This window comes from Copadichromis virginalis, linkage group LG7 (genome assembly GCF_057382275.1).
Source record: "Copadichromis virginalis isolate Kocher_CV1m ecotype Utaka linkage group LG7, C_Virginalis_male_GT1.1, whole genome shotgun sequence".
Classification (NCBI taxonomy): Eukaryota; Metazoa; Chordata; class Actinopteri; order Cichliformes; family Cichlidae; genus Copadichromis; species Copadichromis virginalis.
The window spans coordinates 21,644,694-21,672,606 of NC_140624.1; the positions used below are offsets into that span (position 1 = coordinate 21,644,694).

A 27,913-nucleotide genomic window follows, 5' to 3' on the forward strand; every position below is an offset into this window, starting at 1 on the left:
TCCTTTTATGTTTAACCGATGCTAAGAGTGACGTTTTTTCCCCTGTTAGTTTTCTATTTTTATGAATGAAGGCGGAGGTCAGTGTGCTTTCGTCATGTTCTCGACTTATCCACTAGGGGGGGGGCGCAGCAATACGCAGAGAGAAAAGCCTGCTGTCTCTCGCGGTGCTCAGGGTCGTGCGCGTGTCACCGTCTCACAGCATAAAGGCGAGGTTCACAGCTTCAAAACTTGCGATACATGGCTTGGAGGAGGCAGCGGGCAGCCGCAGTCCGACGTGTGCTGAACACGGTCTGAACCCGAGCTGAATGAAGCGAGTCCTCGTCTAGGCTGTTCCGAGCGCCGTGCTTTTCCCCCCTCCTTCCCTTTTCCATTTCTAATTTCCTTCTCGGTGAAATCTGACACATCAGCGGCTCGCTCGAGTTTGTAGACTGGTAGATTTATGCTAATTGGCCCGCGTGCTTCGCGATCGCAGGCGGTATCAGAAGCAAACACACTCGGCTGAAAACTGTGGCGTTTTTAAATGCCTTCAAGTTTGTGAGCGAGAGGGACAACCCTCCCCCTCCTCTTCCACCTCCTCCACCACCTCCTCCTCCAAACCCCGTTTTTTCACACGAGGGACAGACACACCGACATCACCGCCATCCTCTGCTGTATGAAACGGATCAGTGTCGGGAAGGAAACAAAAAAAGAAGTGGTCAAAGATTTGACGGGAATCATGGCAGCTACTTTATCAGCGGAGGAAGAGCAGGTAGGCCCTGAGAGTCCGTGTCTTTTACACTTCTTCGTTTCTGGGTTATGTTGGCTAACAATAAATAAATAAATAAAAATCTTTCAGTCTCGAGACTCTACCTGGAGGCTTTTTTGCCCTGTGTACTGCGAGTGCGCAAATGGTGGCTGTGCTCCGAAACGGTCCTGAATGCCGAGCGGAAATATTGTATCGATTTCTGGCGCATTACTGCTCTCTTTGCATCACTGTCAGCGGCTGAGCTGATGGGCTGCAGCACAGGCCGAGCTTGTCTTTATCGCCCCCCTAGAAAATGGAAGGGAAGGGGGGCATGTTTGTTTCGTGTGTCGTAGTTAAACACGGTGTATTGACGGGAAACTGCTTGGCCGCGAGAGTCGGAAACGCTGGCCGGTCTTTGACAAAATGTACACAGTAGAAACTTGGCTCAGCGTAAAGAGTCATGCCGTGCCATCCGAGCACATTTTAACGCACATATCGCCGCACTTTCCAAGTTAAGGATGGAGGAAGTGCGTTTCTCTCAAATATTTCAGTACTTTGTTGTTTGCTTTAAGTAAAAATAGCCGTGCAAACTCTGTCCCCACACTTTTAAACACCAGCTTTAAGTTATCATATCGTTTTCGACATTATTGGCCTGTTTTTCTACTTCGAGGCTTGGAAGTAGTGAGAAGTGGGAGAATTCTGAGAAAACTATTCCAAGAACAGGAATTGGCCTATTGGCTCATTCTAGGCTTCAAGAACTCTGAGCCCGAAGAACGGAGCGTTTATTCTAGGAATGATGAGACTCTTGATTATTGGAGCAGAAGGATTTTCTTGATAAGTCCCTTAGATGATGGACAGATAAGCAGCCAGCCTTTGTTTTTGTTTGTTTGCGATAATGTCTGAACAGGTCCTCAAGTGTAAAGATTTACTTGTTTGCTCTTTTTTGACTTGTGATTTTTGAGTTGAATATTCCTGCGATTTCAAGTATTTAATCATATGAGGATGGAAATCTTTTACAGACCTAGCTATAAAACAGAGTGTAGTAGTAGAGTTATGCATGAATGGTAGAGGTGGGCAGATCGAAATATCGATGGTATCGATGCCGATGCTGGTATCGGTATCTTACATAGGCGAGTTCAGACTCTTTTTAGGGGTGCTCAAGTGTCCCTCAATTTCATCACACCACCCCTAAAGAAAACTGCCCAGTGTTCTTGGTGTTATGATGATTCAGTCTCTCACAGAGGAGTTGCTTCTTCAGCAGTGTGGTTTGTCATTAATACTCTAGATAAGACTTGAGTTGCTGCACCAGAAAGAATATGCAGGGGTAATTTCATGACACAAATCAGTGATTAGCTTAGCTAATGTAGCCTAAATCACCAGAGATTATTTGCTAATTTTAGCTTTTCAAGCCACTAGTCTGCTGGCAACTAGTGATATACCAGCAAAGGAGCTGATGTACTTTATTTGCGCACTTTTTAGTTTGTTAAAGATTTCTATTCCGGTTCTGCGCTTCATTGTTTGTCTGCAGTACAGCTCCTGATCCAGGTGAGAGCAAGTCGAAAGGAAGTTTACGTCCAGTAGCAGCCTGTAGTCAGTCTGAATATTGTTATAAATGAGGAGCAGTTTATGCCTTTCATTGGTTTGTAAGTTCTGCTTCGCTGTTACAGTTGAACTTTTGGGTAACAGCACAAAGTCGGAGAGAACAGAAGTGAGCACAATGAAGACGGCAGAGAGAGGAAAACAAACGGGCAAGAGTGAACCTGTAGTCAAGGTCAACAAAATTATAAAGGAAGTGTTGCTTCCGTTTTGCCCATATTCTTTGATAATGATTTTTTTTTTCTCACTCAGTGTCTAGGTGGGTTCTCTCCAGGTACTCTGGCTTCCTCCCACACTGTAAACACATGCAGTCAGTGGGGTTATGTTAAGTGGTGATTCTTAACTGCTCATAGGTCTGAATGGTTGTCTGTCTGTGTTAGTCATGTGACCGTCTCGCAACCTGTCCAAAGTGTAGCCCACCTCTCGCCCTATGGCAGTTGGGATAGACTCCAGCCTCCCCACAACCCTAATAAGTATAAGTGAAAGAGAATGGATGGATAATTTTACATGCATTTAATGGAAGCTTTGTGTGCATACTTTATATTGTAAGGTAGCCCCTACAACAGTCATGACTCCCTATGAGCAAGCCCTTTGGTAACAGTGGGAAGGAAGAAACCTCGAGCAGAACCAGGCTCTGAGAAGGGAGGCTATCTGCCGCGACCAGCTGGGGTGAGGGGAGGAAGATGGGACAAAATACATGCTGTGGAAGGGAGCCAGAGATTAATAACAGTAATGATTCAATGCAGAGAGGTTTATTAACACATGGTGTGGGAGAAAGGTGACTGAAGAAGAAATACTCAATGCATCATGGGAATCCCCCAGCAGCCTACACCTATTGCAGCATAACAAAGGGAGGATTCAGGGTCACATGATCCAGTCCTGACTATATGCTCTAGCTTGCAGAATGGATTTTCCACTTTCTGTATTGAAAAATGTTGCTTTAAGTGCTTGAGGATTTGGTTGACTTCCTCTATGTGGTTAAGAGACTGAACCAGTGTCGTGCATGTTTCTTCTTTCTCCTCGCAAACTGTTATTTAACTTATTTTGAAACGTTTGCTCAACATGAGTGAGCCTCTGACTCAGATTTGATAACTAAAGTGTTTGTGATGTGCTATTCGGTATTGGCTGTTTTCAGGAAAAATAGCATGTGTGCAAAAATGTAAATAGAAATGTAATTGAAAATAGCACCGAGATGAATGATCAGATAAACTGAGACTGGGGCCACGAAAGACTGTAAAGTCTGTGTACTGTGGGGGGAGGAAGGGAGGTTTCTGGCAGAACATCTCAGAAATAATTAGGTTAGTTTGTAATATGATTGGGTATAAAAAGAACATCCCTGTGAGGCTTTTCAGTCAGAAGATGGGAAGAGGCTCAGCGCTCTGCAAAAGACCGCATGGGCAACAGTTTAACTAGGATGTTTCTCAAAGTAAAAGTTTAGGCTTCTCATTATCTGTAGTACATGGTATCATTAACAGATTCAGAGAATCCAGAGAAATCCCTGCACACAAGGCCAAAAACCAATATTTATCGGCCCTGATTTTTCTTTTTTGGGCCCTGGGGCGGCTCTGCATTTAAAATCAAATGCTCTTCTGAGTTTAAAAAAAAAAAAAAAAAAAATCTGCGTGGGCTATGGGAGACGTACCAAAAACTGCATTTACAAATGTGAGTTAAAACACAATGTGAGAGATCCAGAAATGCTATCAGCTTCTCAGGATCCCAGCTCATAAAAGATGGACTGAAGTCAAAGTGGAAAAACTGTGGTGGATGAATGAAAACTTGGAATTTTGATTTGGAAGTCATGGATGCTGCAATGCTGCTATCTGGATAATTTGTCAACATACAGCCTGCAATGACCACTGACATTGGTAACTTGGAGATCAGTGAAGGCAACATGAATGTTATAAACAGGTTGCATTTACTGCCACACAGGTTTTCCCTTCTTTCTGGGACGGCTTTGTTTACTCAAGAACTGTAATGTCATTCACATTCTGCACATATTGTAGCAGTACGGTTGAGTAGTAAGACCAGCTGCTAAGGTGGCCTGCCTGCAGTCCAGATAGGTCATGCATCATGAAATGCAAAGACCCAAAACTGCCTTTGTGTTTTTTCTCAATTACATACAGAGTAGAGCAGGGCGATATGACCAAAAATATTTATCACGATATACATTTGAAAATTTACGATGACGATATAATTGACACTAGACAAAATACTTTACAACTCCACAACTTTATTAGTGCAACAAACCCATCAATGTATTTTCACTTAAACAAGCAGCCGTTTTTTATGTGCATTAGTTATATAAAAACGTAACAGTGCAAATGCAAATTCCTTGCTGACAGTTTAACCAAAAGGCATTTCCAGTGGAAACTGGCCGACATATCCTCAGCATAACCATGTATAATATCCACAAAACTTAAAAATAGCTTATACACACAATACGGTAATATTATGTTGAAGCACAGTACATATGACTCCGCGAGACACCTGGCTACAATAGCCGTAATGCTCCGACAATCCATCAAGCGGTGCGGGTTCGTAGCTTAGCAAAGTCGTACTGAAACATTTGACAGATTTTCATTTCGAGGTCAGTAAACACAACCAGAATTCATACATAAGGCACACGGGATTATAAGGGGCACTGTCGATTTTCAGAAAAATCAAAGGATTGATTTTAAGTGTGCCGTATTTTCCAAACAACACGGTAATAACGACGGCCTGCTAGCATGCTCTACCAAAAATAGTGCTTTGTTGTGTATCTGACGGATGAAAGCCAGACCAGTTCCACACCACTGAAGTTGCAGCATTTTTACAAACCAGTTCTGGTTCATCCGTTTCATTCAACGATCCACTTTCGCTCTTCTCATTCTGTGTCGCCGCCATGTGCGTATGTAAACATAGGGCTGCGCATTCGCGTTTTACCCATATTCTATCGCGATATTTCATTTTCTTATCGTTGCCCAAAATTACACCGGTATTACCGTGAACGGTATGATATAGCCCAGCCCTAATACAGAGTTTATATGATTTGCAAACAAATGCATTCCACATTTATTTACATTTAAAGATTAGTTGTGCTTCTTTTGTTTTTGTTTTTTTTGGGGGGGGGGTGTTAAATGTAAAGTTAGCATAACCATCTGTTCTCAGAAATCAGTGTTTGATCCTCTATGGGTTGTCGTACAGTTTCTGGTATTTTTTTCCACCTCATTGATGTCACTGATGATACTCGAGATAGTAGAGGACGTTTCTCAATATAATTCAGTTAAAAAATAAAAATAAAAAATAATAATAAAAGCACCACAGACTGCTGCCTCTAAAAATAAATTCAAGTTGAATCAACAGCAGTCTAACTCATTCATGAAGGTAGGGGTTTATGTATGGCTGTCGTATTAGATTATGTAAGATTTCATCAGCTTCTGGTTTAGACATAACCAGTTGAAGTTATCTCGCTGTTAAGCTTACCCAATTATTTCGAAATCCAGCGTCAGCAGAGCAGTGCAGTTACTGTGGTGGAATAACTATGACTTTGCAGAAGCTCGATTTCTCATATATACTACTTCTCGGTGCCAGTCATGCTCGTGCTTTCTCTTTCCACCGAGTCCTCATCATCTGGCCAGCAGAAAGCTCCTTATCTGCCTGCTCCATTTCCTGTGTGAGCCAGGGCCCCTGCTAGGGTACCGGACGCCCTCATTACATCTGCAGCCGTGTGTGTGTGTGTGTGTGTGTGTGTTCTCTTGGGAGTATACACTGGTGTAGTGGTACTTCATTCTAAAGGCAGCTGTTAAAAGTATTTCCACTAGACTCTGGGTGGGGGGACTTTATGAGTTACAGAGTGTGTGTGTTGAGTAGAGTCTACTCCCCGGAAGCAGCAGAGTGAGGGAAAGTGGGAATAGGGAGATAGTGACGTTATTGACTTCCTGTTTTGGTATTGACTCGTGCCAAATGGGACTCAGTGAAGTGAATCGAAGGCGCTTGGCAACAGCAGTCCTACATTTGTAAATAGATTAGCATGGCATCTGTAATCAAATAAATGCTGGAAAAACCATGTGACGGGCAGCCATGAATCCCGGGCGGGCGGGGGGGGATGATGAAGAAATGCATCAGCCTTCTTCCTAAGATCAAAGTGTAAGCATGACACTGCAGACACCCCTGCAGCACTGTTTTCAGTAATCCTTCCATAAAATATAAGCTGACACACTGATACAGTCACCACGAATCCTTCTTGGATTATAAATACAGTGGACTGATTATTGATGTCAGTACTGAGACATTCAGGACCAGTTCTTATAACCAAGCATTGTGGTACATGTGAAAATTCCAGTTTGCACATTAATCAGGTGCTTCATTATGTACCATTCAACTGCTGGTTAATGAGAGTTTCTAATCAGCCATATAGCAGCAACTCGGTGCATTTTAGGCATGAAGAACTGATCAATAAGAACCTGTTGCAGTTCAAAGTGAGCATCAGGATGCGGAAGAGAAGTTGGGGGGGGGATACAGAGACTGGTATGAAAAAATTAAGCTGATGGGAAGGCGACAGTGACTCAATATCCACTTGTTACAACAAGAGGTGTGCAGAAGAGCATCTCCGAAGCCACAACATATTGAACGTTGGAGCAGATGGCCTACAGTGGCAGGGGACCACGTGGGTGTCACAACTGTCAGTTAAGAAAGGGGAAATTGAGGCTAATTGGACAACAGAAGAAATTTGAGGTGAGGGTGAGTTGGCTTGTCTGATAACCACTTGTTACATCCATGGTGTGCAGAACAGCATCTCTGAACCCACAACATGTTAAACTTTGAAGTAGATGATACTTGTTCACCAAAATCAGAAAATAAAAAAAAAATTGGAAAAATTTTGCATAAAGAATATGAAAAAATGGAGCCATCTCCCTTGTATTATCGTTTCAGGCTGGTTGTATAATAGTGTGAGGGATATTTTCCTGACACACTTAGGTCTCCTAATGGCAACTGAGCATCCTTTAGACACCTGAAGTTACTTAGATTTTGTTGCTGACCATGTCCATCCCCGTCTCCTGATGGCTGCTTTCAGCAGGATAACAGAGCATGTCACAAAACTTGGATCTTGAATGTGAGACTGAACTCAGGTGACCTCCACAATCACCAGATCTCAATCCAATAGAGCACCTTCACATAATGGTCGTGCAGTCGACAAATCTGCAGCAACTTTCTGATGCCATTATATCAATATGGAGCAAATATTATTGTTTACTGTAAGCTTATTTGAAGTAAACATGCACAGAAAGAATTGACTTGTTTTACTTATAACATGTTGGGCCTCAGACCCTCATCAGGCAAAGTTTATGCAAACAGTGCTTTGTTTTTCTGTCCAGTTAAGAGTTTTTGATCCTGGTTTACTAAATACAGTTTTTCTACTGATGACTGGACAGAACAAAACCTTTGCACATGGATCTTAACTCAGACACAAGGAAGATGTGACTGGGATGTTTTATTCACAAAAATGAATAGAAAGTAATCACGATAACTGATTGGCAACATTGTTGCTCAAAATAGTCACCCTGGAGTTACCTTGACATAAAAAGTATAGCAGTATTGGATGGTAATTGCAGCTTACCACGACGTTGTTCCTTGGAGACAAATTGCAAGATTATTTAGTCATTATTGATGAACTACTTTTTCAACATGCATGCTCGTAGCATGGTGGGCAGTTGTGGCAGGAGCCTTAGTCTTAGAAGAACGTGGGTTGAAGCAGCATAGAATAAAGGTTGTCAATGAATGTAGGGGAATGTACTATAATAATAGTCGTGTGGCATGACATTTGGATCACACAGAAAATAGGAGTGTAGAGGATAATGTGTGTTAATCAACTTTCAGTTGTCAAAGTGGAAATGCTGACTAAATGAATGCATTGCCAGTATGCTGCTATCAGTAATGATTTCCACAATGCAAAGTGCAGCATTATAAAGGTGTGAAAGTGATATCATGGTTCATTAGTTTCTTGAATCTGTTAACTCCTGACTGCTGCTGATTATAGCCCCTTTCTCCCTATAGCAGACATCTTCCTGTAGCAGTGACCCCTTTAGGGTGGGGTGTTGTAACATGTTTGTACAACTGGATCTTTGCTTTTAGCGCTAATAATCAATCACAACTTCATCAGTTAACTCCCAACACAGGAGGTCGCAACCACAGCAAATCTGATCAATTATTTATTGTCTGTCATCGTCCGCCACAACCAGCGAACAACACTCACAACAAAAACAGGATTATGTAACGTCAGGCCAGAAAATGTTTCTCTCTGCAGTCAGGATGACTTGTGACTAGATACAAACTCATTCTGTGCTCACAGAAATCCCTCTGGCTATGGCAGGACACATAAGCTCGAATCAAGTGGTGTTGTTTTTTTTGTTTTGTTTTGTTTTGTTTTTGTTTTGTTTTGTTTTAAGTAATTGAACTTCAAGGAAAAAAGAAAATCTCCAGTTATTTCAAAAGTGGGGCAAGTCAGCCAAATATTTATGCATCCTCCAGGAATTGAATAAGTCACTCCTCTGCAGTGAGTCTTCCACAGCAATCCGGTGTGCTATCATGAAAACAAACTGGTTCATCCTCACATTCCACTCTTGGCAGATATGGCCCCAGTGTAGAAAAGCCAAACAAGACTGGCTTCTACTGGAACACAGGGTCACCACCTGGAGTTGGCAGGCTGTCCTTAAAAGGCTATGAGCAGCTGTCAGACCGCTGAAGTTTTTGGAAACCTGAGTGTACCTGAAGGTAACCTGACAGGAAGCGGTCTTTGGCCAACAAAAGAGCGCAAACGCTTAACGTTGCAGCAACAACAAAGAGCACAAGGCCCATATTAAATACCTGTTGTGCTTTTAGATTTGTAGACTAGAATTTTGTAATATTAGGAAATAGCTGTACTCGGAGCCAAAGCAAAGGAAACATCCCACGTTGAATGTCATGAAATGTGCTGGAGAGGTGGCGGCCAGAGGAAGAAGCCAATAAATGTTATGAATCTGGATCATTTTCTTTAAAGTTGCGAGTTGCGTCAAATGCGTTTGCTTTGACTGAGGACTTCGCTTGTCAAGCCCACTTGCGGATCGCATGTATGTTAGATTTTTTTTTTTTTTTCTTGTTATCGCTGAGTAGATTTATCACAGTTTTCCCTGCAAATATTTCCAATATATTTTAATGGAGGTATATCTAACAAAACAAACTAGTCCGAAGTCCACTGCTTGTGTATCGCACAGATCTGCAAAGGGCGCTGGGTAAACTGGACCTAGCTCCGTGGTCCAAAACAGGACCTTATTGGTTTCGCTTGTTTCTGGTTGTTGGACCAATAATGGACAGATTTCTTTTGTTTGTTTGTTTGTTTGTTTGTTTTCCATCTCTCTAAACCCTGTTGTTTGGAATCTGGCATACTGGATTCACAAGAGAAATCTGCAGACACGGTTGTCACTTTTCCGTGGCAGGAATTCCAGGCAGGCATGTGGCGGGGCAAACATTTAGAGGAATGGACCCTTAATGGCCCATTTTTGTTTGCATGTCTGTGTAGGACACATTAATGAGTTTGCAGTAATTTTGTGTCGGCAGCTTTTCCCCAGCTGCTCAGAAGAAAGTACCATGAAGTACATACATTCAGAAGTATCGCAGCAGGTGTATCTTAATGGCTCATTCCAGGATTTTTATTTTCCTTGCTCTTCTCTGTTGGCCATTCCCACATTTTATGACACATTGTATCTTCTCTACAGTGAAAACCTCATAACTCATTATACCCTCCCCCGCTTCCCTTCCACATTTTTTTCCCATGAGAATCGGATGTCAACAGGCCTCAGCCCTGTCAGGTGCAATCATCCCTCATCCCTTGCATGCTAAGGCCTCTTGAACAGAGCAAAAGCTGCAGGCCCTCCTGCTTTTGAAAGCACTAGCTCTGCCGAGGGGAGACAGTGGCATCCTGTCTTCAGGCTCGGCGCTCATCAGGGATCGTTCTGTATTCCTGAAGAGCTGCGGATTCCCTGAACTTGACTTCCTGTCTCCCGAGCGTGCCCCACTGCTGCCGTGCCTGAGCAGAAAAGCGGAACCCTGTGTTTTCTGAAAGCGTGAGCTTTCATTGCCTCCTCCTGTCGTCTTTTTGAAGGATTCACTTGGTGCTGACTCGCTAACGCAGAGATTGGAAGGGGAGGGGGGGGCTGAGGGAGTGTATATAATAAGAGGGGAGAGGCAGGAAGCCCCTGAATGACTGCAGGCTAAATGCAGAAGTTACTTCCAAGATGAGCTGAAGGCCTCGAAGTTAAACACATTTTTCTAAATTACAAGTGCAGCATGAAGCCAGCAAGACATTAAAGGTATCACAATGCTGAAAGCACACTTTTTAAAAGGGAGAGAACTTTGTTACTTAAGGAAGTTATAAAAACATATTTATAGGCATCACATGTGACGATCCCACAGAGGAGTGCCGTGAGTTTGCAGTTCCCTGCAGCTGTGCAGAGCTTTATGGAGTTGGCGCATGCAGCGTTCGTGTTTTGGCTCATTTTCATCACTCGTGGTGTCATTTTTGGCTGCAGCAGTTTTCAGCTGGCTGTACCTGCTCAGCACCATGTGGCACATAGACAAAGTTAACAAAAGGCTAGTGAAAATATGGAGTGTTTGGGAGCTAAAGAGCCAGATGTTTCCCTTACTGTTAGCAGAGACCACAAAAGGGGAGCAAATATTGGGCATTAATGCCAGATAACCCCCAGTAATCATAACATCAGTTGCTGTTTTCACGCTTCTTGCCATTCTGTTTCGGTCCATTAGAGATTCTTTCCTGTAGTTGCAGCCAGATTTCCTAAGAAACCAATTATCATCTTCACCTCAGATGCAGAGTTTGATGGACAATTAATCATCTTCTCTTGAAAGAATAATGCTGACACGCAGTTCCATTTCTTGGAACAAGGCACACACACCTTTCAGTTCGAGCAAGCTCAGGACACACGACTTTACCCGTGTTGTGTGGGCTTTTTTGTTTTGTTTTGTTTTTTTATAAAAAAAAAAAAAGCTGGTGCTCCACAGCTAGACAAGTAATTTCACTGCCAAGTACTATTAAAAGTCTGTGCAGCCTTGTCATTAAAGCAGCTTCATGTCATAAACACCAGTTTGCAGGATTCGGTTATCTTCCCCAGCTCATGCTTCAGGCTGCAAGTTTTATTTCGAGCAACAAATGTCTCCCCGTAATGTACACGTGTCCATTTGCATGTGTCACTCCACTTTTGTGTTCATTTTGGTGTAAATGTTTACTTCATCTTCTTTCTGCTTGTTGCTACATTCTTTACTTCATTCTCAAGGATATACAGCAGCATATCCCCCACTGCAGCAGGCCATAACATTGCATCAAATAATCTCTGGGGCCGTAGATAGCACTTCCTTTGAGGATGTATCAAGTTCAAACCCCCAGTTTCACTTCCTTCCTGCTTGACCCTCAGATTTTGGGACAGCAGAGTTTTCTGACAACATCTGTGTGTGTTTCAGGCTACCAGGCAGTTTCTGGAGGAAATCAACAAGTGGACCAATCAGCATGGAGTGTCTCCGCTGTCCAGGGAATTGGCCGTCAAGTTCCTCATGGCTCGCAAGTTTGACGTCCTCCGAGCCATCGAGCTGTTCCACAGTTACAGGGTAAGGGCATCAGTCATTATCAGCCCTTTCCTCTGTCCTCCCTCTGCTGCTGTGGATTCATCCCCTTCAGTTGAAGGAGTCTACTGTAATTTCAGCCTACAGCTAAGTTTACAAGTCCCCATTAAATCTGAGGATACACTGAATATGAAGCTGGAAGTTTTGGAGGGTTTTTTGTTTGTTTTTTAGTACATAGTATTTAAACAGGTCCTACATACAGTTCAGTATCAACAGTGCTACGGTTGTGTAAAACATACCTGCCATGTATGTTTAAGCTTGTTAAACGGGTGCATTGATACAAGGCTGTTCTTGGCTTTGTCCTGGCAAGGTTTTGATTTCATTTACATAACCGAACAATGTTATCTTTCATTTCACCTGGGTTTGCTGTGCCACACACACGGGAGTGGCTAGAGCTCGAAACACTTAAACGCAATAGATAACATTCAGTATAAGTGGGTTTTTTTTTTTTTTCTTTTCCCATTTTTCTCTCCCTCCCAGCAATATTAAAAACCAAAACAAACAAAAAAAACTTCCCCAGATCTCACCTGAAATTTTATAAATAAATTTCAGATTCAGTTTTTTTTCAGGTTTAGAACAAAATAGTTTTCAATCTAAGAGAAACTGAAAACGCCGGGCAAACTAAACACAATTTAAGTGGTTGGCAAGTTTTAATTCGCACTTTGACTACTCCAAAATCTCAAAGTGTGGGTATATTTAAAAAAAAAATAAAGAAAAATCCTGAAACTAATTTATCCCACATTTGAAGGGGGGGCACACATCCTTATGGTACAATGGTGAGATCAGCTAAAGGCAGAGATTGGATTAGTGTTGTCACTGTGGGCTGTGCAGATGGGTGCTGTTTTTATAAGGCCGCTCCTCTGCTTTGCTTAAGGTCACAAGCAGGTGAAAGAACACCTTAGTGACAATGATGTGATATGTGACGCTGCGCCTCCGTCAGCCAGGGTCAAACTGCACCCAAACAAGCCCCCTGCGTTAGGTTAGGTTTAGCTCCTTTAAAGGAGGGAAAAAAATTGAAGCCCTGACTCATCTCAAGCTTATAGCAGTTGTTTTGGTGAAAAGATGGTTTCCAGTTAATAGCTGCTCTAAATTTAGATTTCTAACTGAGAGCAGCAGACTGTTATGAATCTGTAACACGTTGCTTCTGACGTATAACTACAGTTTACTGACTTGTTCCAAAGAAAATGTACACTTAGTGCTATATTCTGGGTTTCTGTGTAGTTTTTATAAAATCTGCTGCAGTTGACAACAAGCGTCCCTCTTGGTTGACGAGTGTGGGGTGTCTTCACTGTGCCCAGAAATGGCAGCACAAGGCCCTTTTTCATTGAGCATATTTCCTCAGAGGCTGTTGCCAAGCAAGAGATGGCCTGAGCAGATGCATCACAAACCTCGGGGCCTGACACACACACCAACTCGCGCACTTATTTTATTTTTTAATTTTACATCGGGGGATATTTCAAGAAGCGGTATTCAGGCTTTTCAAGCTTTCCAGAAAGCTTGTTGCGAATCAAAATAGGGGCTGGTTTGGTCAGCTGAGGTTATGAAGTCTGTCTAAAGGAGGAACATGAAGTTTCACATGTTGGGCGTGCATGCTAAACCATGTTAACACAAAAATAGTGCTGGATGTAACTACTTTGTGTTAGAGGTCAAGTGAACTAGATGGCACGTGACTTTTTTTCAGTTTACTTTGTGGGGGTGGGGTGGGGGTGATCTTGTCTTTTGTATTTTGGAGCCTTTTTGAAGCATAACAGGCAAATGACAGCTATTCATGTCAAATAGACATGGCTGATCTTCTCTTTTTTTGCTTCCTGTTTGCTTGTTGTGCTCTTAGCCACCTCCCTGGGGAGAAATGCAGTGAAAAAAGTTTAAAAACATACTGTATATCTGTAGCATGCTGGCTGTATAATCTTCTTGTGCGGGGATATCGAGAGATCACCAAAGAGTCAAAATGAAAAAAGGATTAGGTGAATCTGAGGACTCACCTGACACTACGTGTCACAGAAAGGACATCTGGTGAAATGACTATCAAGTCAGAAACTGATAAAGGTGAAACTTTCAGGGCATCAGGTCCTACTGCAGGTTTTGTTTTTTGGGGGGTTTACCCTCTAAATGTCAATACTGCTCAAAATATGAACATGCAGAATGGCATTTATCACATCGACAAACAAAAAGTTGCCAGGCAAGTTTCACACAAATTCTACCTTCTTAATGATTGTACTTGTGGCACCGTCCTTTTCTTGTAAAGTCATTTCAGTCATCAAGGTAGCATTCACCAGTGAGTAGCTGGCTCGCTCATGACCGCCTTCGGTGTGACTTTAAGAAGGATTAGTCTCCCCTACCACGCTGCAGCTCATTTAACACAGCTTAATGCTGCGTCAGCACCAGGACGAGGCTGGGGACAAGTCATTCGTTAGGAGAATGGGGGAAGGGAGGGGGCTTGGAAGGAAAGTTTCCAGTGCGCTGTTTGTTTGGAGGGTTAGGGAAATGAGAGGTCGGCTTTAAGTGTTGCCATAAAATGAAGAATCGAACCTGGTTTAGTGCTGCGAATGTGGCAAATGATAAACCTCAAGGATCAATTTGCCACTTGTTCATTTCCTATTGTACAATGAGATGCTACTGTGAGGTTTTAAAATGCACAAAAACATGTTTTTCCCTGTGATGATGTTAAATAATAAACAGGAAATGCATTGCAGTATGCAGGGGGTTATTAGTCGGGGTTTAATTATGGGGACACGACAAATTTTCTGAAGTCTTTTTGCTGTCAGGGTTACTATCTATAAACTTTAATAGTTGTGGGTCATAGAAAATGTAGCATCTTGCAAATATCCAGTTTTAAAAAACAAATCGCCTCGCAGATCACCCCCTGTGTTTACGGTCTGAGGCCACAGATTGTTATATGACGGAGTGCAAAATTGGTACGATATTCTCTTAAAGACATCGTAGCGCCATATCACCCCGATAGAGCACTTCATTCTCACCCTGCAGGTTTACTTGTGGTCCCTGGAATATTTAAAAGTAGACTGGGATGCAGAGCCTGCAGATTTCAGACCCATTTGGGGAAGAGACTCTCTCTACTTTTAAGATTAGGCTTTAAAATGTTCCCTTTTGATAAATTATATAGTTGGAGCTGGATCAAGTCGTGGCAGATGGCCGCCCCTCCCTGAGTCTGTCTCTGTTGGAGGTTTCTTCTGTTAAAAGGGAGTTTTTCCTTCCCACTGTTGCCAAGTGCTTGCTCATAGGGGTTTGTCTGATTGTTGGGATTTTCTCTGTATAATTAAAGTGTTTACCTTAAAGTATAAAGACCATGAAGCAACTGTTGTTGTTGGTGCTATATAAATAATTATAAATAAATAAATCTTCAATCATCTTTAGAGTGGCAAGTAAGCACTTCAGGAAAGCTGTACGGTTTAACCAAGAATGCTTTTTGTGGAAAGGGAGTGTTCTAATATGTAACTCTACAGTTTCCTTCTGACGTATTTCATGGAGTAATGGCAGTCTAGTGAAGTCTGAATCTGTACATCCGTTACCATTAAGACCCGAGTGCTTACAGTCTTAAAAGGAATAAAAGGGTTGCAGAGAAATCGTGAGCTGCAGCAGTTCCCGTCAATCTGTAGAAAAGCTTCATTTAAAACTAAAGGAGGCGTTTTAATTTGGCCAATTTCAACAGCGGGAACTCAAAGTATCTCTAGTTTAATATTGTTCACAATAAGTCTGTAAGATCAACTATAATTGAAAAGACACGCCTAAGCTGAAGTTTAAGACTTTCCACAGAAAGTGGAAGGGGGGGCTAGCAGAGAGGAATCCTCCCGGCAGGAAAGCCAGGCAGGTGATTCACTATTGTTCAGAAAGGAATTCACCTCAAAGTGACGGCCTGTTAGAGCTGCCCCACAGCTTGCCTTCACCTGCTGTGATCTGTTTTCTTCAGGAAACGCGTCTTAAAGAAGGAATTGTCAGACTTCAGCCTCAGGAGGAGCCTCTGCGGTCCGAGCTGCTCAGTGGAAAGTTCACTGTGTTGGTAAGTGCGTTCCTGAAATATCCTCCACATTTTTAGATTCATTCAAGGTGTAATGTGTAACGTGCCCACGTGGAAATGTTGTGTATTAATATTGTGCGTGTATATGTTTAGTCAATTTCTACAACGTACCTCATCCCAGTGATTCCAGTGACGTTTAGTGTTTGTGTGTCTTTTCATCAGGCTTCTAATGCTGCTGCGTTAACAACAATAACAATGACTTTACTTCATTCCTTAGATTGAATGTTCAAAAACTAAGCCCTCATCCTGATGTGCTTTTTGGGGTGCAGGCTATTTGTTGACGTTCCAAGTGTGTTTCCTGGCCTTTTGTCAGCCAAATTGTGACCGTTAAAGATGCCGACTTCCACCGCACACACATGCAATCACACGCGCACACACACATTCCCATTTTCCCGCATTTCCCTTTTTTCCTTCCCCGCTGACGTGCCACAGCGGCATTGATGCTACACATCCTCTCGCCTGACGTCGGAGTTCTCCAGCCTCGGCAGCGGGCTTCACATCCTGTCTGGTGTATTTTTAGCCCTCGTGCCAGAGAATACAGGCTTATTTACTTACAAAGGAGCTTTTTCCAGAGGATCTCTGGTCACCAGCTCCACTCGAGTGAAGAGCCTCGGTTCCCCGGGCACCCCCATTCTCAGCACAGTTCAGCTTTGGCTCAGAAAATGCATTCTGTCTTTACCCCAGGAAGAAAATGAAGAGATCCAAGACCCGCGGCATCAGTAATGACAACAATTGTTCATTCTGTTGAACTGTTGACAGCCCTTTCTCTGAGCTGGCAACCAGCCAGCATGTGAACCAAAGTGCCCCCCTGTGGTCATTTTTCTTTTTCCATTCTTTCTTTTTGCACTTCTGTTTGGGAGTTGTTGTCACACTTAGCTCTAGTAAACTCCTTCGGAAACCACACAGTTTCTAAGAATGGCATCATAATTCATGCATTTGAGACACTTGAATGCTAGATATAAAGATATTCAGAATAAGGCTGGTATTTCTATGTGTGTGTGTCCATCTTGCTTATTTTCTGCCGCCTTGCTCATAACTCCACAATAAACAATACAGAATGAACCCAGTACTAATAAACAATCCCCAATTCAGTACAGGGGGTGGGGGGGGCAGCAGTTGCCTGGAAAATTGTGACAAACTGCTTTTGCTCTGCTGAATGATAACCTGCCAGTATTGTGTGCTTGTGTATTTTCAGAGTGTACGAGACCCTTCAGGGGCCTCCATCGCCTTGTACACAGCCAAACTGCATCACCCCAACAAGACAGGCAACCATGTGGTGCTTCAGGCCCTCTTCTACCTCCTGGATCGGGCTGTGGAAAGGTGAGGAACATGGATTTCAGTGAATGAAGCTGCAACAAAACGGTCACATTTTGTTTTTAATTTTTGGTGAGAGTGTCGGGTAAAGTACTGGGTATTTGTTTTTCCTTGAAATACTGCATAGTGTGGCATTGTAGCCTTTAAACGTCTTACTTAAACACATCACTCGCTTTATTTCAGTGAAAGTTTCTTTTCTTTGAAGGAATCCTATGACTCAAATTTTGTACATGAAAAGACAGTCTTACTGGAACTTGTTTAAGTCTTCCCCAAAATGACGTTTATCTGCCGTGTGGGGAATAAGTTCCACTTGACAGCACGGGTAGTAGTTAACTCATTCACTGCCAGCCATTGGCAGTGAATGAGTTAAACCCATTGACTCATGCACTGCAATTGACGGCTATAGACGTCAATGGCAGTGAATGAGTTAAATGACCTAATGAAGATATCAAAAACCGGATTTTTTTCCTTTTTGTTTTTGTGTCACAGCTTCGAGACTCAGAGGAATGGCTTAGTGTTCATCTATGACATGGCAGGCTCCAACTACACAAACTTTGAGCTGGACCTCAGCAAGAAGATTCTCAACTTGCTCAAGGTTTGGGATTTCAGTGCAGTATAGTGAATAGGTGCTGTAAACATCAAAAATGAGATGCACATGCTCGGATTATTCACAGGACCAGATGTAAACAGTACTTTCATTGATCTAAAGGAGCTGAAAGTCTTCATTCCTTTCCAGGGCTAGAGTAACGGCTAACTGCACATTTATTTCCATCTTAGAAAGTAGTAATCTGATTTATTTATGGATGTTTTGTCTTCCAGGATTTAAGTAACTGTCCAAAAAGGCAAATGAGTGGCTCACTGTGTGAGTTGATAGCCTTTAAAGTATTACTTAATCCATATGCAGTGGCAGTGGTACTTATTTTTGCAATTGCCTGCATTTAAGTGAGTTACACTTTAAACATGTAGCAGTATGTCCGCTGGAGTCAATAACACGGACTATTATGTGGTCACATCAGCAGCAGCGGGATGTATTCTGTGCCCACATATTGATCTCTGTGGAGCAGCTGTTGTCCTCAGTCACATACAGTACACATACTGTGTACTTAATACCTAGTGCCAAGTTTATCTTATGGTACTTGTGCATCTATCTCCTGTGTTTACACTCTAAACACAGGAGAGGTTGCCCCTTAATTTACAATATATTAATAAATATAATCATGAAGTTTAAAATGTGAGTTCTAAACAAAGAATTTGGTTTACTGTAATTTACCATCTTTGTCCACCAGGGGGCATTCCCTGCCAGGCTGAAGAAGGTGCTGATCGTAGGTGCCCCGGTGTGGTTTCGAGTGCCCTACAATCTGCTCAGCCTGCTTCTCAAGGAGAAACTGAGGGAGAGGGTAAATGTTTTGACTACTTCTCAAAGTAGCTCTTCAGCTTCATTTTTATGATAATTTATTAAGTAAGGGAAGGCAAAAGCTTCATTTTTTTTGGTGGTTTTTTTATTTTTGTTTTTTTTGTTTCTTTTTTTTCCCCTCAAATGGCAGGCAGTGAGTGATTCGGTGTACCAACTGTGCTCTGTGATTATGAGATTCTTTAACTGCTTATCCTCCTGCCTCACACATGCTTTAGATGTTGAATCACTGGAGTCAGGATACCTCCTACATTATTACCAGTCATTATTTTATTAGCATGGATTTCTTAAGAGCCACTGTGCACGGGATGTATTTATTTTTATGCTAAGAGTAGGAGAAAAACTGATATTTAGGATAAAGCAGGCTTAAAACAAATGGTATCCTGTTGCTTTTTTTAATTGGTTCCATATCATGAAGTCAATTTTACATACGCAGGTAGGGGTGGGTTTTAATAATCGATTCATCGATTAAAATCGATTCTGGCTTGGATAACGTAATATAGATTCATTAAAATCCTGAATCGTTTTTTTTATATAAATATATTTTGCCCAAAATGCCAGAATCTCTGGTGAAACATCACAAAATTTTGACAACCACCAAACATTTAAAACAGTAAATGAGAGCAGGTACACGGCTTCGGCACAAAGACGTAAACACACTGCGCGGACCCGCGGATCAGAATCGGTGAGATGTCTCCTTTCTCACCTGACGGCACGGACACGGTCGGGGCTGAAAGCCGACAGCTCGCTGATTCTGTTTCGTCAGTCCGTGCTTTGTGTTCACGCCCTTTTTGCACTGATTCTAAAGCTGTTAGTTTGATCTCTGTCCAAACAATATTGACCGAACCAGCAGCAAAAGAAGATCCAAACTAAGCTTCACATAAACATCGTCATGGACTCCCTCTGACTCTTGCTGTTTTGCTTCCACCACAATAAAATCACACTTCATGCACAGCTCTCTCTCTCTTTCTCAGTGTACTTCAAGAACAGTTTCCCGTCTATCCCCGAAATCTGTTTTCTGCATTATTCACTTGTTTGTTACGCACAAGACAACCGTTATTTACAGCGCTGTCGGCCGATGTTTTTGTTTGGGTTTTTTTTTCCCCTTACTTCCGAAAAGAGAACCTAATTTCTGCCGTTCAACAGGCTTCTGAACAAATTAAAACTTTTTAAAATTATACAAAATGCAAAACGCTCAGCTGTGTCTCTAATAAAACCGCTGTAACTTCAGAGGTAATGTTCATAAGTTGATTAATGGTTTTCTTTCGTTTTTGATGTACTGCAGAATATTTTAATAAAATCCCAGGCCAGGAAAATCACCTTCATGTTTTTTCTGTTTTATCTTCAGCTACTTTGACACAAAGGCATCTGCTGTGACGCTCACACCTTTGATAAAGTCTTGCGAGTGTCAGCTTCCTTTTTATAGATACAAAAATATGTAAATGTACTGATCTGAATTATAATATTTCTGACTGTCTGAGGCAAAATTTCCCAGATTCAAATTGAATTGAATCGAATCGATTCAGGACCTTGTGAATCGGAATCGAATCGATTCTAGAAATCGGTGACGATACCCAGCCCTATACGCAGGTTCCTAACTGAGTGAGATGACACAAGTATTTGCATGCCAGCTGTAGAAAGACTGCAGCATTTTCACATTTATGTAAAGTGCACAAAAGAGAGATCCAGTTATTGTAGTCTGCCTTCAAGATATGGTAGTGCTAACAGGTTAAACTCACGGGCAGAGTGCCTTTGACCTTTTATGCCGTTTTCTTTGCGGGTAAAAACAAATCCATCTCAGTCTATGTCTCTCCTAACTCCAGGTTCAGATGGTAAAAATGGCCGAGCTGCGCCAGCACCTCCCCAGAGACTGTCTGCCTCAGCACCTTGGTGGCCTGCTACCTCTGGACGCGTACAGCTGGAACCAGCAGCTACTGGCGGGCCAGAATGGCAGAATAGACCCTGTGGATGAATTGGTGGGCATCCCCTTTGAAGATGCCTCCATTCACGTCCCCGGACCAGAGTCCATGCGCCCGCAGGAGCTGCTGACGCACCTCGGCAGGCTACAGCGCTCGGGCATCCATCAGGAGTACGAGGAGCTACGCAAAGAAGCACCACCCGGAACCTTCCACTGTGCACAGTGAGTTTAGAGCAGCAGGCGCACATTCAGTGCTCACTTTAAAATCTGATTCTGTCTGGCTGAGCAGAGCTGCCAGAAAGATTAGTTTATTAATACCTGTAATCTTTTTATGCTGTAGGTGCAGCGTACATCCTGGGAAGGACAAAAATTAGTAGCATTGTAATGTAATCTATTCCACAGCATGTCCTTTAACCCCGACTTCAATAGATGACCTTTCTAATATTTTCAGAATGTTTTGTTTTGTTCCTTATTGGCATTTATAAAGTGGAATGTATAGCTGTGCTTGGTGACTGCATCTTTTTCCTCATTTTGCATACTTAGCCTCTAGTTTTCTATAAATTCTTCAAGTCTTCTATAAATTATAGACCTCACTTCAATGTCACATGTAACTAAGTAGCACATGACCAGAAAAGCAAAACTTTAGTTCAGTGTGTGTCGACTGTTATTGTAATTGTAAACCGCATTGGGCGGCAGCATTAAACTTTTGTTTTGTCTACAGAGCAGCCTACAATCAGGAGAAGAATCGCTACGGCGACGTGTTGTGCCTTGATCAGACGAGAGTTCGTTTGAAACCCAGAAAGAATGAGGTAAATGCTGTTTTAAAAAATGTGCATTTCATTTGATCAGTTCCATACGTGGTCACTCTTAGCTGTCAAGCTTAAAACTTCTAACTGGCTACTGCACTCCCAGTACTCAGCGGGACACCTACCAACTAGCTTATAAAGCAAACGTGTAACCAAACTGTTGGATTTTCTCCTCTAAAGTCTCTAATGCTCCGACAATTGAACTGACATGATGTGTTTGGCATTCTGTTGACCTTTTGTGACTGAGTTTTGTTGCTCTCACAGAGATCAGACTACATCAATGCGAGTTTCATGGACGGCTACAAACAGAAGAATGCCTACATTGGTACTCAAGGTACGACAAGTTAATTTATTTAAAAGGACTGTTTTGCAGTGTTATGCCAGTGGCATAACACTGCAGTCCTGTTAATGAGCCAAACTGATATCATCAGTAATGTTAAGTGGACCCTACAGCCAAATTAGTGTGTGACTACAAAGGAACCTTTTTAAATGAGGACATTTGGTCATCAGTCTAAGTGGGCACTGTTACTACCACTGCTGTGTCATAAATGGCAATAAATGTAACTGAAGCATATAGGTGGACAGTGGCAGTAAGCTGAGGTGGACAGTTTGTTGCCCAATAAAATAAATATTATAATAACAGAAGTTAATACTTTCAAAGGTGTATTTCTAATTACTCTACAGTAAGTTACTGCAGATTTCTGATTAATTGAACTCTTCTGGAGTAAGGTTTTATATAAACACTTACAAGTACAAGGAGAAAAATGTTACTAGGAGGTATGTACACTGCTCAAAGCATTGTCAGTGTCTCTGCTGGTAACATGAGGTGATACCTGAACCCTACAGAGGTTGCACAGGTAGTCCAGCTCCTCCAGGATTCCACATCAATGTGTGCCATTGCCAGAAGGTTTGTGTCCCCCAGCACAGTCTCAATAGCACGGAGATGATTCCAGGAGACGGCTAGATACTCTAGGAGAGCTGGACAGGGCTGAAGAACGCCTTTAACCCATCAGAACTGGTATCTGCCCCTTGGTGATTAAAAAATGACCTCACGTAGGCCACTGGTGTGAACATGTCTGACCAAACAATCAGAAACAGACATCATGAGGGCGCTATAAGAGCCTGACAGGTGCATAGCACCGTTGAACCCGATTGGCATTTACCACAGAATACCAGAATTGGCAGGTCCATCACGCTCCATGCTTTTTACAGATCAAGGCATGTTCACCCTGAACACATGTGACAAACATGAAAGGGTGTGGAGAATGGGAGAATGTTGTGCTGCCTGTAATATCGTTCACCGTGACTGGTTTGGTGGTGAGTACCTGATGTCATCAGGCATGCATAGAATCACATGGAGGCCATACAAACTACTGAGTACTCTTGAGCTGCTGTATCAACACTGTATCACTTTTTTCGTTTGGGGTTTTTTGTTTTCTTTTTTTCTCTCCAGGGTTTCTTAGAATTCAGCCCTCTGTAGATTATCATTTCCAGCCAATGATGTAGCACCCTTTCATTCCTAACACAGTACAGAGTTGTTGTTTTTTTCCCACATTAAGATCTCACGTGTTTTCAGTGTGTTCCTCCTTTCTTAATTTCTTTTTAACACTATAGTTCAGGTAGAATTGTATTTGAACAGCTGGGAGTGAGAATAATCACTCATGCACTGATACGACCAGTTTCTGATGGTTTTGCAACATGTACCAAAACGCGCTCAACACCCAACCTTGCACAAAACTTTACTTGCAGTGCAACATTTCTTCTCTCACTACAGGAATCCCTAGGCTTCCAGGAACATTTGTAAGATCAGTGGGAAGAACAGTAACACTAATGACCATGCACCTGAAGACCTCTGTAGTATTTTACTTAAGCTTGTGTCCATAAATACGCCGTCACCTCTGAGAATGCTGGGAAAACCTTTGCTCACTTCTGGGACTAACAGTTGCTGACTGTATGAAGACCAGTTCTTGTATAAATGCCCAAAGTTAATCTGTTTATTTTCAGAAATGATCATGTCATCCTGATTTCTGAAGACATTTCACTGCTGTAATTCAATGATTCAGAAACGACTGCTAAGACCATCAAAATTATTTGGCAGTCTTACACAATGAGCTGAATGTTTGTCTTTATTGTGGGTTAATGTATCTCATTAAGGAGCTACTCCATGCAGTTAAATGAGTATGACTCATTACGCTGGGATCAGATTTTAATTTTATTTATTTTTACTCACTGTAATTTTGATTGTCTTCGACTTTGGTGTTTGTATTGTGCAGGACCACTAGACAGGACCTACGGTGATTTCTGGAGGATGGTTTGGGAACAAAATGTCCTTGTTATTGTCATGACAACCAGGTAATGGAGTTGATGAACTAAAAGTATCTGTTTTGATTTTTAGAAGTTGAATCTGTGTTAATTTTGTCAAATACGTCCTGACCCTCTGTCGCAGGACCGACGAAGGCAGTCGGAGAAAGTGTGGGCAGTACTGGCCTCTGGAGGAAGGTGGACAGGAGGTCTATGGCCACATAGCAGTAGTGAACCAGAGGGTGGACCGCCACAGCCACTACAACCACACCACTCTTGAACTGCACAACACTGAGGTGAGAAAAAACATTTTGCTTAATGTTGCAGCCAAAAAATATCTGGCATTGCCTGAAAAGCACCAGTAACAGAGTGGGATTGATATCCTCATCATATTCTTTGCGTTCCCTAAAATGTTCAAAGTACTCCACTCCCTGGTTCAGTTGAACAAGCAGAATGCATTTTCTGTCGTACATATTTTCTATCATAAAGCGTATAACCTGTAAAATTTTATTTGTGTATTCAGACATGTGAACAGAGACAAGTGAGTCATTTCCAGTACCTCAGCTGGCCCGACTATGGCGTCCCCACCTCAGCAGTGACTCTGATTGACTTCCTGGGAGCTGTGAAGAGACAACAGAGAAAAATGGTCAAGGCTCTGGGATCTCAGTGGACAGGCCACCCGCTGGGACCGCCAATGGTGGTCCACTGTAGTGCAGGGATTGGGAGAACAGGTGAGATGCAGGGATAAAAACCTTCTTCTAGGGCTTCGGGCCGTTTTATACCCACCGTGCAGTGCCTCACAAACTGCACCCAACAGCAAAGTTGTCTGCTGTCGCTGCAGCTGGGATGAACACAAGTGTTGTTCCTGTCAGTTTTTACCACTATTTTAATGATCTAGTCATCCAGAAGCTCACGTTCACAGATTATACAGAGCTAGATGGAGCAACAAATCTTGCATCTTTTCATTTGAAAAGATGCAAGATTGCTTTAGTGGTGAGAATACTGTAGCAGGTACCTGCATCTTCATGGCTTGCATGAATAGATGCATGTAAAGTGACCAACACGATGGGTGTGCTTGTGCTTTAAGGCCTCAGTCACACAGTCTTAGCAACCCATCACCAACCACAGGTTGCTCAAACAAAATCTATATTCCCTGAGTGGTTGGAGACTGGTTGCTGGCTGTTAGTATGTGAACTAGCCACACAGCGAGTACTGCACCAAAAATTCTCCTTACTTTGGTAACTAGCAGATTGTTGCGGTTGGCCCTGATTTGACTACCTGTCTGCAGACCCTCATACAGAGAGGGTTTGTCTCCAAAATAAGTCATGCCTTTTGAAAGGTGTTGACTCCAATGCTAAACCACAACTTTTACTCTGATGGGAAACCTTCTGTTTCTAGTTTGCGTTGCATGGCTTCAAAATTTCTTACCACTGAGCAAGCAGTTGCAAAGTATTTTCAGAGAAGTTTGCATGATGATGCAGACTGTGAGTCGCTGCAGCAATCTGCTAGCAGCCAAAAGAATCGCAAGGAGGTTTTTTGGTACAGCAACATCCTGCAAAGAGTAACCTGAATATTCTGTTTTCCTGAATGAGTATGTTTATCAGACTGTATGAGAATAAGGCTTTTAACCAACATGATAGCGTTTCATTGTCTGTAATCTTAAAGTGTTGCCACTAACCCGCTGTTGTTGGCAGGTACCTTCTGTGCCCTGGACATCTGTCTGTCCCAGCTACAGGACGTAGGCTCACTTAACGTGTGCCAGACAGTGCACCGCATGAGAACACAGAGGGCCTTCAGCATTCAAACCCCAGACCAGTACTACTTCTGCTACAATGCCATTTTGGAACACGCCCAAAGACAGGGCCTCATCCCAGCCAATCAGTGAGCTTCAGCCATGACCTTCTAAACCAGTCCATGAGCCCTGTGATTCCTGCAGTCAAGTCTGTTAGCTCCAAGCCATGTTTTGTGATCAGTTAGCCCAGGAACTGTAACTTCCTCACAGATGCTGTCCTTACAAAAGATAAAAATAAAAACTAGGCCATAGCTTTTTGGCAGACCAAGACTGTGATGATAAAAGGCTTGATTGTTGACATAGTGTTTTTAATGATGACGTTTCTGGCAATGTGACGTTTTTGTTTATTTGCTGAACATGTCTCCAAAAATGCACGTCATTGTGGAGAAACTGCTCAGCGCAGCACAGTGGTGTTACATGCGTGAGATCAGGTCCAAGATCTTTTTTCTTTTTTTTTTTCTTTTTTTTCCCAAAAGTAGTTTATCCCATTGAACCTTTTAACATGGACACACAGTCCAAAAAACTGCTCTTTCATTTTCCTTAACTGCTGCTGTAGTGTTTCATAAGTGTTTCTTTGCCATAATAAATGCCACCTCGGATGAGACGGAACTGTGGCTGCCATCTTGTTTCATGTGTTCTTGGACAAATTGTTCTCAGTGCGGTTGGGAAAAATTGGGGTAAAATTGCTTGAACCATTACCATGGCTGTTCACTTTGGAAGCGTGTCTATGTTGAGTAACGGTGTGTCGTGATAAATGTTTGAGCTTTGGGAGAGTCAGATTGGGATATTTTTCCACCACTGTCCTTTCTCACGTGTAGACCTGAGGGGGGGGGGTGCTTATACCACTGGAACTGCGGTTTAGGCATGCAGAGCGTGCTTTAGGCAGATGCAGCGGGAAAACTGATTATGCTTTTTCACTGACTTTCTAATTGGGAGCCAGCAGGCTGAAGACCGACTAATGACCGATTTGGCTGCAGACGTCGTAGGTGAAAACGGCAATGGATGGTACGAACTACTTTTGCATAGTCTCAGGAGTGTCATACCAAACACAAAGTGAAACCACAGTCAGGATAGAAGCAGTTTCATTCCATCAATGTATTCTCCTCCAGCCCAAATAAGTAAAGCACATCCAAAATGAATCCTCTCAAATCCCAAATGGCATCATTCATTTCAGTCCATGATCGTGCCTTTTTTTTTTTTTTTTTTTCTTCTTGTTTTTCCCCCCTTGATATTTAGCAGAAGGACCCTTTCTGCTAAATATGGAGTCATGGCAGCTTCGCTTATAGTGAGATGGGCCATTGAGCTTTCGTTATTGTGGGAATGTATTCCTAAGCCCCCCACATGCATCCTCACACACTTGCTTAGAGCAGCCCATGCTGCAGTTACTATGCCATTTAAGCATGCATCTGTACATCAGTTAAGACCTCATGAGTAGTGCAATACTTTTTTCTTTTTAAAAAACAAAAAAACAAAAACATGTCTTAGCACTTTGAAATAACTATTCCCAACATGCTCTGAGATTGGTCATTATGGCAACGGGATTGGAGGAGGAAAACCGTAATTATTTTGCTCTACACGTGATGCTGGGATAACTTGATTGTTATTGTAAATTTAGTGATGATTAAATATAAACAATTTACTGTAAAATGAATACAAATCTGCATAGTGCTTTACTGGGACAAACCGAGCTGATTTTTACTGGGAAAACCAGACAGCGAGGGTAGAATAGTTGAACCAAGCACAAATCTGTGCCTACACCTTATGAAGTCCTTCTGGGCCATGTGAGCATCAGAAACTTAAATATAATTTTCATTATTATTGTTGCTTTCAGTTCTCCAGACTGGATGTAATCTGTGCTTTCATTTGGTCCCAGTATCTTGCCATTATTATTATTATTATTATTATTATTATTATTATTATTATTATTATTATTGAGTACATGTACAAAAACTTGTGTTTATGCGTTGGGGCCAGGGAAGGGGGGGGGGTGTTCTTTGCTACAGAATTCATATTGAATTTGCTTGTAGTGAAGTTTGTTTTGTTTTTTTCTGTCTACCATCCTTGTGTGTACTTTTTTTTTTGTAGACTTTTCCTTTAAATGATGAACACAAATGTGCGCTATTTTATTTTTCTATTATTCAACAGCTGTTTTCATACGATTAGCTAGGATTATACAATTATCTACATTAATTTTATATTTGTTCTGTTATAACCTGTTTATCATTCGTATGACTAGTGATTAAAGTTATACTGTATTAAATAAAATTAAAAAAAACCTATGCCAACCTGTGTCTTTGTACAGGCGGTGTGTTTCTTGGGTTTCAAAGCGGCACTTTTACTGTTCTTCACTGAATATGGTATCATTGTGTCGAC

At 42.2% G+C, this 27,913-nt stretch overlaps 1 protein-coding gene across 1 annotated transcript; it reads left to right on the forward strand.

Moving 5' to 3' along the window:
* The first annotated feature begins 107 nt into the window (after positions 1-107).
* ptpn9a (protein tyrosine phosphatase non-receptor type 9a) lies at positions 108-27,837 on the forward strand. The gene is made up of 13 exons (XM_085462451.1): positions 108-748; positions 11,807-11,950; positions 15,891-15,980; positions 17,194-17,318; positions 17,802-17,907; positions 18,599-18,709; positions 20,547-20,863; positions 21,363-21,450; positions 21,712-21,781; positions 23,721-23,799; positions 23,894-24,044; positions 24,272-24,479; positions 25,443-27,837. Exons 1-13 carry the CDS (start codon positions 653-655, stop codon positions 25,631-25,633), a joined length of 1,776 nt encoding a protein of 591 aa, XP_085318577.1. The 5' UTR covers positions 108-652; the 3' UTR covers positions 25,634-27,837.
* Positions 27,838-27,913: the final 76 nt, after the last annotated feature.

Coding starts and splice junctions, on each gene's coding strand:
- ptpn9a (XM_085462451.1), top strand. CDS start 653: ATGAAACGGATCAGTGTCGGGAAGGAAACAAAAAAAGAAGTGGTCAAA. Junction 18,710..20,546: donor AGGAGAAACTGAGGGAGAGG/GTAAATGTTTTG, acceptor TCCTAACTCCAG/GTTCAGATGGTAAAAATGGC. Junction 21,782..23,720: donor TGCCTACATTGGTACTCAAG/GTACGACAAGTT, acceptor TGTATTGTGCAG/GACCACTAGACAGGACCTAC.